The sequence below is a fragment of the Micromys minutus genome, assembly GCF_963924665.1.
Source record: "Micromys minutus genome assembly, chromosome: 29".
Taxonomy (NCBI): Eukaryota; Metazoa; Chordata; class Mammalia; order Rodentia; family Muridae; genus Micromys; species Micromys minutus.
The window spans coordinates 30,589,024-30,611,941 of NC_137964.1; the positions used below are offsets into that span (position 1 = coordinate 30,589,024).

Consider the following 22,918-nt stretch of genomic DNA (forward strand, 5'->3'; position numbering starts at 1 on the left):
TATAGAAGATGCGCCCCTTGGTCTTCATACAGGTCTCCTCACAACTGGGGCTGGAGACAAGACGTCCGCCATCATTGGTCAGAGCTCCTTGGTTTCCATCCTAACGCACAGAATGGGCCAGTGTTTGCACAGAACGATGAGGAAGTTCTAACATGACCTTTATGGTGAGCTCCATGCCCCAAACCTCTCCAGAGGAGGCAAGATTCCCCCGTTAAGTGGGTCGACACTGGGACGTTTCCAAACTCCCTGGGCCTGGGTACCTGCCTTTACAGTCACTCTCTTTGATTGGAAGAGTTTTTATTTCCGCAGCCCCTAAGATGACAATTCTTAGCTTTGTCCCCTTTACTTAGAGCCCCTCGTCGGCTGGCTGGCTTGATGCAGACAAGAAACATGCAAATAAATCTTCACCAGCAGGTTTGGGGGGGTTTGTTTGTTTGGTTGGTTTTTTGTTGTTGTTGTTGTTTGTTTGTTTCTTTAGGTTTTTATTTGTTTGTTTTTCTGTTTTGTTTTGTTTTTGAGGAGAGCAGATTCCTTATTAAAGCATCTCACAAGATCGTACTTCCCCAACCTGGGTTGCTGTGAGCCATTTACTCTGGAAACAGGCACACAACCCATGTGCTTACCTGAGCCGAAAAGTTTTGTTGTTGTTTTAGTTTGGTTTCGTTCTTGAGACAGGGTCTTGATATGTAGCCGTGGCTGACCTTGAACTATCTCTGTGTAGACCAGGCTGGCCTTGAACTCACAGAGATCTACCTGTCTCTGCCTCACAAAGGCTGGGATTAAAGATATATACACCACTATACCCAGTTGGGGATGGAGTTTTAATAGGTTTGTCATGGAAGAATGTGCCAGGTGTGGATGTTGTACCAGCAGTGGGGACCTACTGGACAAGGGGGGTCACTCACAGCCAGTGTAGGCTAACCAGTGAGCTTCAGGTTAAGTGGAGAGTGACTAAAAAGAAAGCAGCAACACTGACTTCTAGCCTTCAAACAGAGAGACAGACAGACAGACAGACACACACACACACACACACACAGAGAGAGAGAGAGAGAGAGAAGAAACAGAGCAAGCCACATGCATGTGTGTATACATTCACATGAAAACATGCATAAGCACACACACAGATGCACGCTCAGGAGAGAGGTGCCAGGGCACAAGCTACCTTGGCCATGGGCTGAGGACCAGAAACCTTCTTCCATGGCCATACTCTGGAACAGGTGTGTTGGGGGGTACACATGTGAGGGTGATGCCCACACAGGTGGAAGCCACAAACTGACATCAAGGGTCTTCCTTTATCACTCTAAAATTGATGTTTGAGACAGGGTCTCTCGCTGAACCTGGAGGTCATTGGTTCTCTAACCTGGCTGCCCTGTTGACCCCCAGGAATCCTCCTGTCTCTGCTTCCGAAGTGCTGGGACCGCAAGAGGCTCACAGCACCACACCTGGCTTCAGCCCTCACGTTTGCATAGCAAGCGTGTTACCTACCACCAGAGCATCTCCCGGCCTTGAGCATAGGTTCTTCGGAGACACAGTTTCTCTGCAGAGCCCTGGCTTGTGCGGAACTCACTCTATAGACCAGGCTAACCTTGCACTCCCAGAGATCAGCCTGTCTCTGCCTCTCAAGTGCTGGGATTAAAGGCATGCATCACCACTGCCTGGCTCAATACGGGCTCTTCAATGGCTTACAAGTTTGGGGCTTTCGTTTGTTCTCTTTGAAGGGGAGGGAAAAGCCATCCAGGGAGATTCATCATAGAACTCCATGTTTTGTGCTCTGCTACACTGGTGGAACGGGCAGCAGGCTACGCATTCTCTCAAATGTCAAACACATTGTAGTTTGATCAGGACGATGTGGAACATGGATGTCTTAGTTAGGGTTTTACTGCTTTGAACAGACACCATGACCAAGGCAACTCTTATAAGGACAGCATTTAATTGGGGCTGGTTTACAGGGTCAGAGGTTCAGTCCATTAGCATCAAGGTGGGAACATGGCAGCATCCTGACAGGCATGTGAAGGAGAAGCTGAGAGTTCTACACCTTCATCTGAAGGTTGCTAGCAGAATACTGACTTCCAGGCTGGTAGGATGAGGGTCTAAAAGCCCAAGCCCGCAGTGATACACCTCCTCCAACAAGGCCACACCTCCTCCAAGGCCACACCCACTTCAACGGGGCCACACCCATTCCAACAAGGCCACACCCACTCCAAAAGGGCCAAACCTTCTAATAGTGCCACTCCCTGGGCAGAGCATATTCAAACCATCACAGTGGGCTTTTCTTTCCCCACTTGATTTTAGACAAAAGGCAGAGAGGTAATGGCTTCCCCCTCCCCCAACTTTCCTTTTAATAAAAGGTTTAAAATGGAATAAACTACAACAACCCTTCACCCTAGTGTGGTGGCTCCGGCACATATAACTTTAGTGCACAGGAGCCAAGACGGATTATGAATTCCAGGCCAGCCTGGGCTACAAAATGACAACCTGTCTCAAAAGATTTGAACCGTCATTCTGAACTCTACATCCATGATCCCTCTCTCTCCTGCTTGGCTCACTAGCCCCCTTTTGTTTGCCAAGGCACTCACTGCCCTCAATCTTGGGGTTCACAGCTGCTGGGTAAGATTGCTGAACGCGTTTCTCCTCTAGGATCACAAACAGAAGCTTCCAGCACTGTCAAAGCTAGCCAATAGGGATGAGAGCTCCGGGTTGATTTTTTGTTCCATTCCCTCCTCCCGCGATGTGACTGCCTCCCCATCAACCCGGAACCAACTGAGCTGAATGGCCACGGACTGAGGTTCCAAAAGCGTGAACCAAAAGAAACCTGTGCGCCTTCATCATCATACAAATAAACCACATGAGAGCCTTTTCCCACACACAAGGAGCAGCGGCATTTTGGCTAAGGAAGTTTCTTCCCACAGAAGAGAAAGCTTGTCAACTAGAGTGTGGCTCGACCCTAGGACTCAGTTGTGGTACCCGACGAAAGACGTGGCTGTCTCTTCCACCCGTGAGCACTTTGTCGTGGTGCGGTAATTTAGGAGGGTGGCGGAGAGTAAGGGTGCTCTTTTCCTGTGTCCGATGCTGCCTTGGTTTCTGTTCTGACACTACTCATTGGTTCCGAAGACCTAAAGTGACCTTGCTTTTGCCAGGCTGATCCTGTAGAGCTCTCTACATCTGAGTACAGCAAGCTTGAACCGCCGAAAGCCTCCCTGGTGTGGAAGCAGATGGGTCGTTTGGAAAGATTTATGTGTGGAGCTAAGCTCTGTGACTTTCTGATAAGCCAAATCACCTTCCCAGCATTTTGGAGTTCCGCCATAGGAAGTGTTTTCCGAGATGCCCTTTTATGTGTTAATTTTGCAAAAATTAATCCACAATTAGAATTTCAAATCACCTGAGCAACAGAGGAAAATGAGAAGTTGCAAACCAAAGCTAGGGACTTAATTAGAACTTAGCATTAAGAAGATAATTAATTAACCAGCACAGACGGAAGATATCCTGTAATTGGCAGCTCAGGGCAATATTGGCCAGACAATGATATCCTGAATTGGCTATTTTTTGCTCAATGCTCCTCAAATAAACAAAATGCTAAGACTAAAGCAGAGGAAATCGGACCTTACTATCTATCGAGCGACCCCTTCAGGTAGAAAACGGCTTTTCTTAAAATTCATTAAACTACATACTTGAAGTAATCTTTAAGTTTCAGAACTTCCCTAAAACAATATTGTCTGATCTTCACAGTAACACGTGTGTGGAATGTTTTAATTGTCCACGGTCTGCCTGGTCTCTCAGATTTGGAAGGGAATTTAGTTCTAGTGCTTCCCTTTTGAATGTTTTCTAAGAGAGGCTGGAGAGATGGCTGAGGTTAGGAGCACCAGCTGCTCTTGCACAGTCCCAGTTTCAGTTCCCATCATCCACGTGGCGGTTCACAACCATTGGTTATCCCAGTTCCGGGGCATCTGATACCCTCCTCTGACCTCCATGGACACACACACACACACACACACACACACACACACACACACACACACGCAGGCAAAGCACTCGCATAAAATAAAAACAAACACATCTTTAGAAGTTTAAAAAAAGGAACTTTCGGAAATGTTGCCCACTGGTAGACTGCCCATGAGAAATTCCTGGTTCTACAGCCATGCACTGGTGGCAGGGTTAGTTGGACTCAGTAGGCTTAAGGGGGAAAAGACATAAAATTGGGAGGAAGACATATTTAGGGAGCAAGATGCTAGAAGAGGGGATGGGAGAAAAGAGGGTATCAATAATCAAAATAGACTATATTGCTATATGAAATTCTCAAAACATAAAGCAGTGTGTGTGTGTGTGTGTGTGTGTGTGTGTGTGTGTGTGTTGGGGGAAAGAGTGAGGTTGTCTTAGTTAGGGTCACTATTGATATGATGAAACTGGATGACCAAAAGCAAGTTGGGAAGGAAAGAGGGAAAGAATTTATTGGGCTTACACTTCCAAATCACCTTAGGAAGTGAAGACAGGAACTCAAGCAGAGCAGGAACCTGGAGGCAGGAGCTGATGCAGAGATGGGGGGTGCTGCTTACTGGCTTGCTCCCCATGGCTTGATCAGCCTGCTTTCTTATAGACCCAGGGATGGCACCACCTACAATGATCTGGGCCCATTGATCACTAATTAAGAAAGTGCCCTACAGACTTGCCTACAGCCTGATCCTATGGAGGCCTTTCTCAGTTGAGAAACTATCCAGCATAGAGCGTGTGCTCAGGAGAAAGGAGTGGGTACGAAGTTCAGGAGTCATTCCTCCAGAGCCGTCTCGTTTGTCTCTTTGGTTTGGTGTTTGGGATCTTTATACGTAGCCCTGGAAGTCCTAGAGCTCACTCAATAGACCAGGCTGGCCTTGAACTCACAGAGATCCTTCTGCCTGTGCCTCTCCTGTACTGGGATCACAAGCACCTACAACCTCATTTGTTTTTTCACAGGGCTCTCGAACTTGGGTCCTCATGCTTGCACACAGTGCTTACTGGGATTCAAACTCAGGACCTCTGGAAGAGCAGTCGGTGCTCCTAACCACAGAGCCATCCCTCCAGCCTGAAAGCATGCTTCTAAAATCACTGTCTGTCAAACGCTTTGAAAGGAAGAGTTTGGGGGATCGGAGGGTGAGAAGGACATAACTACAGGTGGCTATTCTGTGTATCCCGCTGTGCACAGGATGGTATGGGGTCATGTGAGTAAGGACAGATGTACTACAGCGTGATAGAAATGTGACAGTAACCCGTGTTTTGTGTTAACCACTGTGTATCCTTGCATAAGGGCTTTGGAAGATAAGAGTTTGGGGGTTGGCAGGACAGTTGAAGGGGTTAAAGCATTTCTATGCAAGCCTGATGGCCTGAACTTGATCTTCAGAACCCACAGTAGAAAGACAGAACTCACACTACATAATTTTCCTCTGGTACACTCACAGAACATGCATTACACACACACACACAAACACACACATACACACACACACACACACACCTTTTAAAAGGACTTTTGTTCGTTTTGAGATAGTGTCTTACTCTCTACCTCAGGAATTTACTACTGAGCCCAGGCTGACCTCAAACTCACAGCAATCCTCCTGCTTCAGCCTCCCATGGGCTATGCCTGGATTAAGAGCTACTTTTCACTTCTTCATACCCCCAGGCTCACAGTGTCAGGGTAAATGGGACAAAGACCAGCTGCCTATTTGTATACAGTCAGCACAAGTCCCTACACAACCCTTTGTACCAGTGCACTGCCTGGTTCTGTGTCAACCTGACACAGCTGGAGTTATCACAGAGAATGAGCCTCAGCTGAGGAAATGCCTCCATGAGATCCAGCTGTAAGGCATTTTCTCAGCTAGCGATCAAGGGGGAGGGCCCCGCCCATTGTGGGTGGTGCCATCCCTGGGCTGGTAGACCTGGGTTCTATAAGAAAGCAGGCTGAGCAAGCCAGGGGAAGCAAGCCAGTAAGTGACATCCCTCCATGGCCCCCTGCATCAGCTCCTGCTTCCTGACCTGCTTGAGTTCTAGTCCTGACTTCCTTTGGTGATGAACAGCAATGTGGAAGTGTAAGCTGAATAAACCCTTTCCTCCCCAACTTGCTTCTTGGTCATGATGTTTTGTGCAGGAATAGAAACCCTGACTAAGACAACCAGTGAGTTTTTCTGTTCACAAAGCCAAAAAGGCAGCCTGAGACAAGCCAGGCTTCTTAAAACCCTTTTGTCTTTCTTAATCATAACGACCCCAGAGACTGTAGCCCGAGGCAGTGATACTGAAATCAAAGGAAGGGAAATTAGGAAGATCCCAAAAACTAGATTTCCCCAGTGGGGAGGGTCTTTTATGTGACAAAAGAGCTGGTTGTGAATTAAGGGCTTGTTTCCTGGTGCAGACTCAACCCAAGAGGGAATTTCCCCCTCCTCCCAAGCAATTAAATGTTAGAGTTCTGGGATGTCAGGTTTGCCCAACCCAGGGGAGTGGGGAAAGCCTAGGAACAGGGAGAGAACAGCAGCATTAGAGAGGGGTGTGAGGAGACACACACACACACACACACACACACAGAGAGAGAGAGAGAGAGAGAGAGATTGAGATTAATTTCTCTGGGACAGTGGGCTAGAGAGACATTGTCAATTGCCAGTATCCAGGGGTTTATCAACTGACAATGGCACATGTCCGAAAACCCTATTCACAGAAAGGTCGAGGGGACTCAGGCCCCACTTCTGAGAAGCTCCCAGCCAGGGTAACTCACATTCCGTCTCCATCTGGCTCTCGGAGAAGCCCAAGCTGAATGGGTGTTATTGGAGTAATGATCACAGTCCTGGGTTGTCATGAGTCTCAGTTACAAGCTGAGAGAGAAAAAAATGGAGCTGCTGATATTCAGAGGGATTGTGTGTATATGTGTGTGTGTGTGTGTGTGTGTGTGTGTGTGTGCTTCTGCACAGAACACCTGAGATAATCAATTTACAAAGAGCAGCCTCTTTGGCTCACAGTGTTGTGGACATCCCATGACAGGTTGCTCCTACTGCTTTTGAGTCTGGTGAACCTGTGGTGAGGGAGAACATCATGGCTGGAGCACGCGGAGGAGGAAGCTGTTTGCTCCAAGGTAGACACGAAGTGAGCAGAGATAAGAAGGTTCTCATGGCCCTGGGTCTCATAATCCCCTTAAAGGGTACGCCCACCAAAGACCTAAAGACCTCCCACCAGGCCCCACCCCTCAAAGGTTCCAACCTCTTGATAGTACCAAGCCGGAGACCAAGCCAAACGCACAGGCCTTTTAGCCATTGCAGACCAGAACTATACCAACCGACAAAGGGCGTCTCTTCCACCAGACTGCAAAAAGCACCCACGAATCTAAGCCGCTCCTCCAATATTTTTCTCTACAACTTCCTGAACAACTTCACGTAAGAAAAGGGACAAAACGGAGCCCTCGGTCCCATCTGTCAACCTCTGGCCCATGTACACACAGCGGTGAGAGAGCCTGCATGTGCACACCCATTCACACCCATTCCCTTACACACACACACACACACACACACAATCCGGAGCCCTCCTAAATGATGGTGTGGCTGACCAGCAGGTACTCCCTGTCATGTGATTCAGACTTGAACTCCCTCAACCCCCACCCCCACCCCTGCTGACTCAGTTCTCTGGAAGTACTTTGACCTTTATTTGAGCACAGAGTCTCTGCTCCCCCTCCCAGTGGAGCCCTCCGCCCTTCCTATTGATTGCGGAACTGCGCTGAGGTCTCTTTCCTGCGCACAGGTTTTCTGCTCAGCTCTTCTACTGAAAACCTTCAATGAGCTGAAATGGCTCGTGCTTTTAACCCCAGCATTTGGAAGGCTGAAGCAGGGGCATTGTCATGAGTCTGAAGCCAGCTGTGCTACAGCATTTAGAAAGGAAGGGAAGAGGAGAGGAAGGGGAACTTGGTATCAAAAGGATGTTTAGTTTGGGTTGGTATTTTTAGAGAAGCGGTTTTTCTGTGTAGCCCTGGCTGCCCTGAAACTCTCTGCAACTTAGGCTAGCCTTGAACTCAGAGGTCTTGCCTACCTCTGCTTCGTGAGTGCTGGGATTAAGGGTGTGTGACGCCACTATCCAGCTCCACCGCTTAAAGGGTCCAATAGCTCTCACCCCTGCGCTGCAGAGGACCATGCTTCTAACAGGTGAACCCCAGGAGACATACTCAACCCAGCACCAAACCACAGCAGCCTCTAAGGAAGTGAGATGGTTGATGTGGGTTGTCAACTTGACAGAATTAGAACGATGAACGAGACAAGTCTCTGGCGTGTCGGCGAAGAAATTTCTAGACTATATTAATGACGGTGGAAAGACCCGCCCTAAATGTGGGCAGCAACATCCCATGGGCTGGGGGCTGGAGGTAGGAAAAGGGGAAAGGGGGCTTTGTATCAACCTTCATCTCCCTCTGCCTCTTGACTGTAAATACAACATGACCAGCTGCCTCCTCTACCCTTGCGATCATGAAATGCCCTTCAGCCAGGAGCCAAAATAGATGCTTTTCTCCATCCTGTCACAGTAAGGAGTCCGGTAGTTATGTAGAGGTCTCGGTGAAACGGTCTCCTGCTCTCCATCCTTTGTCCCTCTTTCTTCTTGGAGATGAAACAGCAAATGGAACTCACACTTGGGTGGGCTGAGGTCCCTTGGTGGCCTTATTACACCACAGGTGGGGCAACCAGCCCCGAGTTGCAGAATTGATGAGTTTGGGGTAGGGGGAGGCAATGACTATTTCTAACAGCATCCCAGGGGACGTGGCTGCTGTGACTGCTGCCAATCCAGAGTCCACCAGTGTCCCGCCAAAGGGCTGGGGCTTGGGGCTCAGACTCTTGGTTAGATCTCGTTCTGACCCCAGTGCCAGGAGAACAGCTACTTACCAGGTCTGCGACAGGAGGTTGAGGTGATAGTTTGAGTTTCTTGCAACAACTGAGCTTGAAGGGATGCTCTGTACGGACGATGCTTGGCTCAGGTGAGGAGGCATAATCCCAAAACCATCATAAATGAACATACCCCTACAAACCCATCATAAAGAAGAAAACTTGTGAAGTAAAACATAGTCTATTGAGGTTCACGTATGCAGTGAACACAATCTACTCAGAACACTGTCCTGACCACAGCGACAGCTTAATAGATATCCGCTAGAATCATTTACCCATTCATTGGTCCATTCAGCCATTGATTGCAGAGTGCTTCCTTTGAGCCAGACCACGTTACAGGCACCTGGTATGTGACACTCAGTAATATAGCATCTCTCTACACCAATGATGTCATCAAGAGCCAGCTACCACATCATCCAAAGAAATTGCTTTTGTTTCGTTTTGTCTTTGTTTTCCACCACAAGGTTTCTCTTGTAGCCCTGGTTGTCCTGGAAGTCACTGACCATGCTGGCCTCAAACTCAAAGACCTACCTACCTCTGCCTCCTCAGTGCAGGGATTAAAGGCATGTGCCACTATTGCCCCCAAACAAACTCTTTGTGCCAAGCACAACTCCAGTGTTTGGGGACTTACCCCTGAGATGTTGTAAGAACAAAGAGAGGCAGGGTTGGGCATGGTGGCACACACACCTTTATTCCCAGCTTGGTTCTGGAGAGTAACAAGACCAGGCCACTGCCACTTGAGTCAGAACAGGAGCTTGGCTATGGGTAAGGACAAAGGTGATTTCATCCCGGTCAGAATGTCCCTGGCTTACATTTATTTGCTAGGCGATCCAAGGGTCAAGAAAAATGTTTCTAACGTTTTTGTCTGCTTGTAGTTTATAGGACAACCTAACCAGAGGTTATGGTGATATTCTGGTCCCAAATGGCTGCTGATGTATGATTTTGTATCCATAAAACCTAAACAGCAGGTACACTTGAACTTTAATTAGAAAGTGTCCTTTCTGTGTGTGGGAGTGGGGTTGGGTGTGTTCACTTGAGTGCAGGTGTACACGTGTGTGGCGACCAGAGGTCAACTCTGGGTATCATTCTTCAGGAGCTATGCATCTTGGGTTAGAGACAGGGTCTCAGACTGCCCTGGAGCTTGTCCACTAGGTTAGGCTGGCTGTTGTCCTATCTCTGGCTTCTCGTCATTAGGATTAGAAGCACACACCACCGCTCATGCCTTTTTCTGTGGGTTCTGGGGATCAGACTTGGGTCCTAGAGCTCTCACAGCTAGTGCTTTACTAAGAAACTTCCCGGTCCTGAGAACTTGTTCTAGTCTCATCTGACTCTCCCAGTGCAAGGAGGGGAAAGTACCATGCAAAGGGTTGCTAGCAGTTTGAATTTAAGCATGGGGGACAAGCGACATGCACATATGGCATATACTGTCAACTGTCTTAATTACCTTCCTATTTCCCTACGAGACACCACAACCAAGGCAACTCTTAGAAGAATGTATTGGGAGCCTAGTTCTCAGAGGGCAGGTTATCACCGTGGGGAGCGTGGCAGCAGACAGGCATAGTGCTAGAGCAGGTTTTGGAAAGGATTAGAAGGTGTGGTGTAGGCATACATGTTTTTGCACCCTACTTTTAATAAGGGTTCAACCTCTCCTCTAAGGCCGGCATCCAGCAAAGAAGAGAAAAGTTATTAGGATGTGGGGGAAGTGGACTTGTTCAGCAATAGCTCTTTGGGGTGTTTCCCGTAGCAAACACCAAATATGACTCAGCAGCTGCAGACCAATCCGCTAGGCAGGCAGACACCAGGCGCGAACCAGGAGCTGTAGTTCAATCCTGAAGAAACAGAAAAGCTCACCAACAGGCCTGAGATAAGGCCACTGAAGTGGCAAGCTGCCTCAGGAACCTCACGGGCAGTTCTTTGGTGAGTTTCTCTCAGTGGCAGCGTTACCACAAGTTGAGCTCAGCAACCTTATGTAAGGTGACCAATACATGTGTGTCATTATCGGGAAATATCGAGGCGGAGCAAACCAAACCAACACTCAGTGCTCTTCTCACACTGTCTGTGGGGTCACATTTATACTCCTTCAACATGGGCCCTTTTGTTGAGGTAAATGTTAAAAAGTGAAAACCTGGGGCTGGAGAGATGGCTCCAGATGGTTAAGAGCACTGACTGCTCTTCCAGAGGTCCTGAGTTCAAGTCCCAGCAACCACATGGTGACTCACAACCATATGTAATGAGATCAGATGCCCTCTTCTGGTGTGTCTGAAGACAGCTACAGTGGACTCACATACATGAGATAAATAAATAAATCTTAAAAAAAAAGTGGAAACCTTTTATCCCTCCCTAGTGCCGGCTCCCAAAGGGCCATCTATCTGGCACTATGGGGATCTCTAGCTTGGCACCCCAGGCTGCCTCTAAGAACTCAGGCACGGTTCACTCCACCACCCCTGCTGCTTCTGTCCTGAGTGGATATGACTGCCCTGTGTATTCCTTTCCTCCACCACCTAGTACAAACATGACTTCACAGTCATTAATTTATCAAACTGGCTTATATGCTAAATTCTCAATTCACAAACCCTCTACACAATAAGCTTACAACCAGCAGACAAAGATATAAACTGCCCATCCACAAAAGATAAATTAGACCCATAGAAACCCTTAGAAATAACCATAACAACCTCATCAAGCTAGAGATGCACCAAGAGAAACATACACATCCGCCTCCCTCTCCTCCTCTATCAATCCTGCCTCCTCTCCCTCTCTTCTCCTCCTCCTGACTCCCTCCCCACCTAACTTTCCACTGTCCAGTCATGTATCGCCTTAATCTACACCCTTTCATTTGTTTGCTATATCAAAACATCCTTTCACCTGTGTCTGCTTCAGGAAAACGTTCTTTCACGTGTCTACTCTAGTAAGATTTTCACCTGTGTGGCCCAGCAAAACATCATTTGACATAACTGACTTTCAAAAGAAACCAGAAGTTTTTACTTCAGTATGGCTATGTTGGTGGAGGTGTGTCTCCTCTGGATGTGGGCTTCGAGGTTGCTGCCGTGGAGTCACCCCTGAAACCGTAAACAAGCCCCTAGCTAAGTGCTTTCTTATGCTACTTGACTTGGCATGGTTTTTCTTTGTAGCAATGGAAAAGGGAGACAGTTCCACCAACTGGAGACAAAGTATCCAAGTTGATGAGCCTATAGTGGCCTTTCTCATCAAAACCACCACACCAACCCTTGAAGTTTTCTTTCTTCTTTTTCCTTTTCAAGATTTATTTATTGTGTATACACTATTCTGCCTGCATGTACATCTGCATGTCAGAAGGGGGCACCATATCTCATTACAGATGGTTGTGAGCCACCATGTGGTTGCTGGGATTTGAACTCAGGACCTCTGGAAGAGCAGTCAGTGCTCTAACCATTGAGCCATCTCTCCAGCCTGAAGTTTTCGTTGAGATGAAAAAAATACAAAAGAAAGAGGGCAGAGAGTGGCAGGAGGGAGGGAGAGGGGCCTGTCCATTAGCGATATCACTATATCACGCCCTCACAGCACAGCCATCAGAAGATAGCAGTGTCATGTGCTGTGGCACTGCGTCCTGTGCTTGCCAAAGAGAAGGTATCATCGAAATCATCCCTGAACCAAGTAGGGAAAGTGGCATGTTAATGATCTGATGAACCAATTCATTCAAGTTGCCCTACTGAGGAAGCATCATCTGATCCCCTTTTTCCTGTGATTTTTTTTTTTTTTTTGGCTTGACCCAGTGTGGATAAAATTCCTTGGGGTGGAGGAGAGGCATAAGCAATTTCTACCCCTCCACCTAACGTCCCAGTGAGTCGCCATCTTTGGGTGCGGCACAAACGGCTACCAACCAGTGACAAACCGAGGCATGGTTCCACTGCCAAAGTTCACTCGAGGAGCCAATGAACATACTGACTGGGCTTCCTTTCAGAGTGTAGGTGTTGAGTACCTACAGGAGAGTGGGTGTTCCTTCCTCCAGTGATGGCACCTGAGAGAATTTAACCACCAGGGTGAGGGTTTCCCCACAGCTCCATAGATAAAGACCTTTCTCCTAGTCATTCGTAGTCTGAATACTCTAGTCCCCCCCTCCTCCCGTCTGCCCTCCAGTCAAGCCATGTTCAATTAAGGCAGAGCTGCACACAATAAATTGTAGGGGACCCATGGATGGTCTTCCAAAGGGGATATGAACGGTCAAAGGTCCAGCTGGGGTAATTCTTTTGTAGGCGGACACAGCTGAACTCCCCAAGATGGTGGCTGCTTGGCTCCAAGGGTAGTTAAGTACCCCAGGAGGCTGGCCATGAACTGGATACATAGTCAAGGATGACCTTGTAATTCAAGCGGCCAAGTTTCTGCTACGTTAGGTTCCCAGGAACCATACATAAAAAAAAAAAAACCAACTCCTGAAAAATGACTTTTGGCCTCTACATGTGGATCAGGGCACACACAAATTAATTAAAATTAATTTTCTCTTGATTTTTGATTCTTGTCCTAGAACCCACCCTGTAGACTTCGGACTCACAGAAATCCATCTGCCTCTGCTTCCCAAGTACTAGAATTAATGGTAAACCTGGTTCAAAGTAAAATTTAAAGATGAAAATAAAATTGGTCGTCAAACAATGGCGGAGCTCAGCTTTAATCCCAGCACTTGGGAGGTAGAGGCAGGTGGATCTCTGAGTTTGAGACTAGCCTTGTCTGCAGAGCGTGTTCCAGGATGGCCAAAGCTACAGAGAGAAACCCTATCTCAAGTAAATAAATAAATAAACAAACAAAATTGGTCTGTAATCCTCTCACTGTAGGAGAAAATGTGTGTGTGTGTTTACAAAAGACAGATGTCTGTGTGTGTGTGTATATATGAACATGTTATATGTATGCATGTATGTGCATATATGTAACTGGTATGTATTTATGTGTATATATGTCTGAATGTGTATGTTCTGTGTGTATATATGTATAATATACTTGTATATGAATGTGAGTATATATGTGCGTATGTGTGCATATTAACTGTATTTGTGTATACATGTGTATTTATGTGTATATGTGAGTGCAAGCCTATATATATTTATATGAGTGTATGTGTATCTATGTGTGAGTATATGTATGTGTATGTATTATGTGAGTATATGTGTATGTGAATGGGGATGTATGTATATCTATCTGTATATGTAACTGTGTGTTGTGTGTGTGTGCTTGTATGTTGCTGGTTATGGAACCGAGGGTGCACTGGCCACATCCCAGCCAGCGGTGTTTCTGGCTTTGGAACTTGCTGCTCCTTTGCAGCTTTCCCCTTGCGCTGGCCCGCGGTGACTCCAGGCAGCAGCGCACAGTCTCCATGGACCTGGTAGGAGACTGAGACAGCCAGCTCAGGCCCTAACCCGGCTGCAGGCCGGCGCCTCGGGTTACCTAGCAACCAGCACCTTAGCAACGGAGAGGAGGCGGGCCGGAAGCCGGAAACCGGAGGTGAAGCATCGCGAGGGTTGGTTTGCGCGGGGACTCCGAGTGCACCCAGTCGGTGGCCGAGCTCGGCAGCATCTGTCAGTCATGGCGGCGGCGCCTTCGCAGCAGCGGCCCGCGGCGGCCCGGGCCCGGAACCTGCCCTGGTAGGAGCGGCTCTGCATCCTGCTTTTCTTCCTAGGAGCTTTGCAGACCCCCCCTCCCGCTACTGGCCGGACTCCCGGCCTTGGCGCCACAGCCGCCCCTCCGCTTCCATGCTGAACAGTCTCTGACCTGAGGCCTGAGTTCAGCTTAGCCATCCTCGGGTTCCTCGAGCATCGCTCCTGAGCTCTGATGGCCCTAACAGATCGATCCTTGGTTTCTTTACAAAGGTTCAGAGACCGGAGGAGGGGGTAGGCTTGGATTCGAACTCGTGTTTGAATTCAGCACTTGCCTTCTTTCCCTCTTATTGGCGGGGGAGGTAACTGTAGCAGCGCACCCGAGTGGAGGTCAGAGGACAACCTACAGGACCCAGTTCTACTGACATGGATCCCTAGGATCGGACCCAGCGCCCCTACAGCAGCTTAGCGGTCTTTTAAATAAAGCGAGCTTAGCCATTCTTTTCACTTTTTCTGATCTGTATTGAGGAGGAAGATTTGTCTTGACCACGCGTTAAATTCTCAGGAGTGGAGTAACAGACCCTGTGGTCTTTTTTTTGAGTCTGGCTTCTCGAACTTAAGGTTGTTCTGAGCTGTAGCATGGTTCAGCATCCAATTCCCGCTTGAAAGCCAAATCCTAAGTGTATTGCCCATTCACTTGCTTGTGGATATTTGAGCGTGAGTTCCGTTTCAAATAGAATTTGCTCAGTCTCAGCACTGTTATCTTTGGGGTTCCACTGTTGGGGTGGAGCAACAGCGAGCTGTCCTGCTCACTGGAGGGCGTTCAGCCAACTTCCTGACCCTACAGATGCCACTAACACCCTCTGCACAGTTATTACAGCTAGCCAGCCTGATATGTCCCCCGGGGGACAGAACAACTCTTGGTTGTGAATGCCTCTGACTCTGTTCAGACATGAAGGGTTTCCCTTCCTCTGCTGCTAGGATGTGAAGGGGCTTCTTTGCATGTAACAACACGTAACTCATGGTAATCCTATTTCAGGGTTGAGAAGTACCGGCCACAGACCCTGGCTGATCTCATTTCTCACCAGGACATTCTGAGTACTAGTGAGTACCCGTGTCTGTTGCTGTTGTCCTTGCGGGAGGTTTGGGATGTTGCTGTCTGCTGGATGACACTTAAGAGGACGGACTGAGCTTTCTAGAATGGGCTGTGTTTCCTTCTCCAGAGCACACCAACTTATCTAAGAGGACGAATTTTTAAAGATTGGTTTGTTTTTATTGTTTAAGCTGTATTGTTTACACAAATAAGTGTGTGCTCCATGTGTGCCTGGTTCCTCCACAGGCCAGAAAAGGGCCCTGGATCCTCTGGAACTGGAGATGTTGGCAATTGTGAGCTGCTGTGTGTGTGCTAGAAACCAGACCCAGGTCCTCTGCAAGAGCACCCTGCTTAACCGAGTTCCTTTCCAGTTACCCCATTTCCCAAGAAGACAACATAAAGGAGGGATGACTGATGTTGCTTTACGGGTTCAGAGGTTTTGGCCCACAGTGCTTGGGTCTGTTGACTCGACCCTTGATGAGCACAACTTCACGGCAGTGGGAACATTTCTCTCCACAGTAGACAGGAAGTTTAGAGAGCTAAACAGGGGTGGGGGGAGGGTGAGGGGCAGCATGAGCCTCAAAGGCATGTGTTTGGTGACTTCATTCCTCCAATGAGGCTGTGTCTCTAAACCAGTGGTTCTCAACTTTCCTAAAGATGTGGCTCTTTTAATATAGTTCCTCATGTTGTGTGACCTCAACCATCAAATTTTTCTGTTGCTACTTAATAAATGGGATTTTGCTACTGTTATACATTGTAATGTAACTTGTTTGATATGCAGGATATGTGTATGATATGTAACTCCTAAAGGGTCAAGACCTACAGGTTGAGAACCATTGCTCTCAACTTTCTAGTCCCTCCCAAGATAACTAGTGTAAGTCTGTGCATGACAGACAAACCATGGTGTGACTTCAGGACTTCCCCTCCCTGTCTCCTCCGACTGGGACATGAAGAACTGAAGCACATCTGGATCTGGCATAAACATGTCCTAAGCTGAGCATGCAGGACCCAGACACTGACATGTGTCCCTTTTCTCCTGTCCCTCAGTTCAGAAGTTCATCAGTGAAGACCGCCTGCCACACCTACTTTTCTATGGCCCTCCAGGGACAGGAAAGACATCCACCATCCTGGCCTGTGCCAAGCAACTGTACAAAAATAAAGAGTTCGGCTCCATGGTCTTGGAGGTGAGGGAGATACTCTGAGCTCACACCTCTGGATATTCACCTTTGGTCTTTTTTTACTCCCTGACCTTCTGAATGCTGGTTGGGTTTGGCCAATGGGGATCCTGTGTGTGTGTGTGTGTGTGTGTGAGTGAGTGTGAATGGGGAGACTGCTTAGACTTGCTAGGGCATTTACACCTGGTAGCCTCTGCTTCTTCTAGGGCCCAACTCTGAGGTTGCACACACACATCCCCCAACAGCCTGCTCTTTCTGCCCACAGCTCTTGTTGGACCCCTTCAGATGTAAGGGTCAGAGGAATACTGCACATTCCTCTAGTTTCTCTAGGCCAGTAGTTCTCAACCTTTCTGATGCTGTGGCCTTTTTAACAGTTTGTTATGTGTTGACTCCCAAACATAACATTATGTTCACTGCTACTTCATGATTGTAATTTTGCTACTGTTATGAATCATAGTACAATTACCTGCTTTTTGATGGTCTTAGGGGACTCCTGTAAAAGGCTCATTCAACACCCTCTAGGGGTCAAAGCCCACAGGGTGAAAACCACTGGTCTACAAACACCTTTAAAAATGTGTCTTCATCTGGATCCTCTCAGATTATTGCACTGAGACATGTTATCTGTGGATTGTTGGGACCTTGGCTGACAGCTTTTACCCGTAGGTTACAAAAACCTAAATGTGGTATTTGGAAGAAAAGCATTTGAGGGACTGGGGATGTGGCTCATTGGTCAAGTACTCACTGACCATGCACAAGGTCCTGGGTTTGATCCCAGCATAATAAACAAGTTGTATACCTATAATCCCAGCACGAAGGAGATGGAGGCAAGAGGGTCAGAGGTTCACGACATCTTAGGCCATGTGTGAGCTCAAGGCCAACTTGAATACAAAAGACCCTGAATCAAAAGAAAAGTGTTTTACTTGGGTGGTAGATCTGATGCTTAGCCCCTTGCTGTCTGCTGTTCTCTCTTCAGCGTATTCAAAGCTCAGTAGGCTCCAGGTGAAGTGAACTAAAATTAGCGTCAGTTGCTCATGGCAGAGGTTCAGGGTCACCAGGCCCTGTGTTTATTTTCCACATTTATGTAGGTGATCCTTGAAGAATGGGAGGATTGCGTGCCTTAGGATTTTATGTGATGGTTTTGTGAGGCTGAGTACAAGGCATATGTTTTTGATGATTGTATCTTAGCTGTCATTAGACTTGAATGGCTGGCTGACACCTTCCAGCCAGGAACTTAGAGCTGGCACATGGTGTGACTGTCAGCATCCTCTCTTCCTGGTGTAGCTGAATGCTTCTGATGACCGAGGAATCGATATCGTTCGGGGGCCAATCCTCAGCTTTGCCAGCACAAGGACAATCTTCAAGTAAGAATTATTTGTAGTTTCTCTCCATACAGGTTAGTGAAGGGTTGGGACACAGCTTCACTGTTTGGTCCCCCTTTGGCTGGCGTGAAAGGGAAGAAGGGATGACTTGGTCAGAAGGAGGGACAAGTCCAGTGGTTTGAGAGGTGGGGATGCTGGGACAGAAGACAGGATGAGCCTTTGGCTTCATGTGGATCCTCAGCTGGAGAATCACATCCAATACTAGATGAGCTGGTCTCAACTTAAACAGGCATAAGAGATCAGGAAGGGTGACTGAGATGGTGCTCAGTTAGGCAAGGAAGAGGGCAGTGAGATGGTTCAGTGAGCTAAAGCACTTGCTACAGAGTCTGATGACCCCAATGGCCTCCTCCATATTTGTGATGTGGCAATCACACACACACTCACTCTCTCACTCACATAGTAATAAACAGGCTTGGGGGTGTGTATAGCCATAATGTTTGTGCTTGGCCTACTCAGATCCCTGGGTTTCAGTCTTGTCCCACAAGGGAGCAGCTGATATAGGACACTGTGAGTAAGGAAGACTAACAACTCAGGGTGGAAATTAGCCATCACTTCTAAAGGGTGAAAGCATGATTGTGAGTGTGAGTGCAGGTATCGGCCTTCACTGGGGTCTGAGAAAGATGGACTTGAGGTAGCCCAAGTGTGAATCTGGAGGCTTAGCCTGTTGTGGGAAGCTGAGGAAACATCCACGTGCCTTTGTTCGCCTAGGAAAGGGTTTAAGCTTGTGATCCTGGATGAAGCTGACGCCATGACTCAGGATGCCCAGAATGCCTTGAGACGAGGTGAGATTTGCTGCAGTTGGCCAAGGAGTGTACTGGAGGCCAGGAATCCTGGGTGTGAGATGACCTTCCCATCGGGAGGTACCACTGGTCCCCTCAGCACCCTCAGGATGGGCAGCCCCTGTTATCTCACCCGTGTTATTCCTTGGAAATAAGGCTTAAACTTCTCACCCACTGGCAGATCCTCTGCCTTCAGTAAAAACAAAAGTGACAGGAGAAAGACTGAGTGCAGGAGCGACCATGGTATAGAGTAACCCTTATGTTTTCCCATGGAGTGGGGCTGGTGCCACTCCTGTTAAAGACCCTTATTGAGCAGCTCCTGCTAATACTGATGGGTAATCTGCTGAGAGGGAAGAACAGCTTTAGGAGCCGGGGAAATGAGACCTGGGAGTGGGGAACAGGAAGTGTTGGGAGAATAGGATGTCTTCTGGTCAGAGGGTTGGTATCCTTCAGCATCTTGTTCTGCTGCGTGCTGTCAGAGTGGGCCGATGTGTGTGGGGACACTGGTATCTCAGTGCTGGCTGTTGCTCCCTGAATGTTCCTAGAATTTCAGACATTGGCTCAGGAAAGTGCACAGAGCCACCCGCCCTGCTTAGACAGGTGGCTGTCAACATCATCAGACAGCACCGTGTACAAAGGGATGGGGAGCTCTCGGACAGAGTGGGGCCGGATCTTGGGGAGGAGATGACAGAGTGCTAAAATTGAGATGATAAAGACATGCATTCGTGCATCTAACGGTCCGTTTACTAGCTTTGCAAGCTGTGGGTGGTGACTCATGCCAGTCACCCAAATACTCCAGAAAAAGGCAGGTAGATCACCTGGAGTCTCAGCCCAGCGTGGACTACATACAGAGTGACATCTATGCAGGATGGGGGTTGAGCTGAGCCTGTTGCTCATGTCCCATAATACCCTCTATCCCACAGGCAGTGCTCTCGCTCTCTGGACTGATAAGCCTTCCCTGGGTCTTATGTGAAGTGTTTGCTTTCTCTCCCAGTAATTGAGAAGTTCACGGAAAACACCAGGTTTTGCCTCATCTGTAACTACCTATCCAAGATCATCCCTGCCTTGCAGTCACGGTGTACGAGGTTCAGATTTGGCCCTCTGACGCCCGAGCTCATGGTTCCTCGACTGGAACATGTAGTACAAGAAGAGAAGTGAGTGCTTTACAAAAAGGAAGAGGGAGGGTCTGGGGATTGAATGGCAGGGAGAATGGGCAGAGTGGTGTGTCCGAGGGACTGTTGGCTGCTGTCATTTCCTGTGGGCTCTGGATTTTCAGCATCCTGAGCCCTTTTGGTTGTTCTTGACCCCTACCTATATTCCTGCAAGCTGTTCCTTCTACTTTGGAACAGAACCCATGGAAACTGACTGTTGCTGAATCCCTTTTCATAGATGCTGCCAGCTGGTTGGAGGGAAGGTTCTGAGATATCCATTCTGGTTGATCAGATGCTGAGCTGTATCCCCTTCCTTCCCAAAAATGTCTCTCTCAGCAGCCCCTTCCTGAAATCCTTGGTCCATAATAAAACTCTGGCTGGGGCCTGGCTACTCATGTGACACACATCCCTAAGCACTGCGGTAGCTTAGATGTTCAGGAGAGTCCTGTCACCTCCATTTTGATGTTTTCCTTCTTTTAAGGCGTCATCATTCAAGGTTCACATGGTTGATGAGATTTGTGCTCTTTGCGGAGGAGACTTTAGTTAATTAACTCTTGTCTGTTTCCTTTTAGTGTGGATATAAGTGAAGATGGAATGAAGGCCCTTGTCACTCTGTCCAGTGGGGACATGCGAAGGGCTTTGAACATTCTGCAGGTATGATCACACTGCAGGCACTTCAAACCATTGCTTCAAGATAGTTTTACAAGAAAGGCAGCCAGCTAATCCATACATTCATTCAGAAACCTAGTAAGGTTCACCGTGTTGTGCACCAGCTCCTGCCTCTGTGTTCTAATGGGAAGTCTCTGCTGCTCTAAGCTATGGGAGGCTGCTGTAGTAGCATTTGCAATGGTGGCAGCCCTTCCAGTGCAGAGAGTATAGGATTCCCACTGTCCTTGGCCTGTGGCAAGACAGCTGCTGACAGCCCCTGGGCCCTCCTCCTGCAGAGTACCAATATGGCCTTTGGGAAGGTGACAGAGGAGACTGTATACACCTGCACCGGACACCCACTCAAGACAGACATTGCCAACATTCTGGACTGGATGCTGAATCAAGACTTCACCACTGCCTACAAAAGTATCCTTTCTGGTGACTGCTGCCAGGTTCAGGCCTCAGAGTGGTCAGAAGCCCGGCTACAGCTAGCACCTATACCTGCCAGGTGACACCCCAGGCAGAGTGTCCTTCTCTGGCTCTAGCCCAAGTGAGTGAGGCTGTATATAGCTTCTCTATTCATGGTGTTAAAGTGTACTCAGTACCTTGTTCTGCAGTTAAATGAAAGCTACAGGTGGCTGTGTGATCCTTTAAAGAGCTGTTTGCTCTGCTGTCTGAGAAATAGGGCCATACTTTAGAAAAGCCTTATTGAAGATAATATGGGTGGAGTTAGAATTGGGCCTGTGTACAGCTTCTGCTGGGATGAAGAGCCCTACTTCCAAGTCAACCACCCAGGTCTGGTGTTGAAGCCTCCCTGCAGCATGATCTGGAATGGTTCCCTCACCTTAGCTGCTTCTCCCTAGACATCATGGAGCTGAAGACTCTGAAGGGCTTGGCGCTGCATGACATCCTGACTGAGGTTCACTTGTTTGTGCACAGAGGTGACTGTGGAGTGGGAAGAGGGGCAGCTTTGGGATGGCTACAGAGCGTGAGGTCTTTGCTCCTGAGCAGAAACAGGAAGAGGGTGACTGACTCTTAATCTCTAGCAGTTTTGAATGGCTTTGTCCCAGCCTCCTCTTTAATATCTGGAGCTGCTGGGGTGAGCAGAATCTCAACCTGTGTGTGATGGAGGGCAGCATGGCCTACACTATGCTCAGCTCATCAGCAGAGGTCTGAGGGTGCTCATGCTTGTCCTGTGTGTGTGAGGGGATTTCACTCATTTGATTCTCTTTTCTCCTTAGTTGACTTTCCGTCTCCAGTTCGGATACATTTATTGACCAAAATGGCAGACATTGAGTGAGTGTTTTCCAAGTTTCAGTTATTTGGCTGTTCCCTTTCCTGTTGTAAACATTTTAGTTTCAGCTTCTGTGCTATTCACACATGGGGGCAGCCTGGTTTGGGGTAGTGTCAAGTGCACTGTGGAGAAGTCTATGTACTGTTCCCAGAGCACAGGGCAGCAGTGGCGAGGATGAACACAGAGCGGCCCCCTGCGTGAGCTGAGCCCTTGGCTCTCCTCACACTGGGCATGCAGACACTGCTTACTAAGGCACTGTGACATACCGGAGCTCAGTAAACACTCATTACTCCCCAGTGATACTGGACAGCCTGCTGAGCTCCAACCAAATATTAGTATCATAAACTCCAATAGGCTGTTACTAGCTCATGTAGACAAAGTAGGTCGTTTCCTATCCCTATGTTGGGAGTGATTTTTGCTTTTAGTGGCCAGGCATTTAAAAGTGACAATATGAGCTGTTAGTCCTGCTTTAATGCCATGCCATGAACCTCCAACTCTCTGCTGCAGTGCCTCAGCCAGAGGGGCAGTTGTAGAGTTCCTTATACCACGGTTCCTAAGCCCCTCATCCTGTGCACCCTGCCCTCTGTAGAGGGAGGATGGAGTTGGGGAGGCAATTCACAACCTGCTGATGCAGAGTTTCTAATCTGTCCTCGGCAGCTTCAGTCAAATGGCTGAGTGAGTGTTAGGGAGAAGAGATTTGGAGGGCACAAACAAGAGTCCTGCCCAGGGTGGGTCTGTCAGCTCCAGTGCCTTTGTGCAGGCTACAGTAGCTCCCACATTCTCACCCTCAGAGGCAGGGCCCTAGGGTATGCTTTATACTCAACTTGGGATTGTTATCCCCAGGTACAGACTTTCTGTTGGCACCAGTGAGAAGATACAGCTGAGCTCCCTCATTGCTGCTTTTCAAGTTACCAGAGACCTGATAGTTGCAGAGGCCTAGAAGCTCCAAGGCCTGGCTCCTACTTCAGGCC

General features: G+C 48.2%; 1 protein-coding gene across 1 annotated transcript; it reads left to right on the forward strand.

The window, feature by feature from the left end:
- The first annotated feature begins 14,413 nt into the window (after positions 1-14,413).
- RFC5 (replication factor C subunit 5) lies at positions 14,414-22,892 on the forward strand. The gene is made up of 11 exons (XM_080940848.1): positions 14,414-14,476; positions 15,468-15,532; positions 16,569-16,705; positions 17,978-18,057; positions 18,784-18,857; positions 19,849-20,008; positions 20,578-20,659; positions 20,950-21,079; positions 21,517-21,594; positions 21,895-21,949; positions 22,791-22,892. Exons 1-11 carry the CDS (start codon positions 14,418-14,420, stop codon positions 22,885-22,887), a joined length of 1,017 nt encoding a protein of 338 aa, XP_080796974.1. The 5' UTR covers positions 14,414-14,417; the 3' UTR covers positions 22,888-22,892.
- Positions 22,893-22,918: the final 26 nt, after the last annotated feature.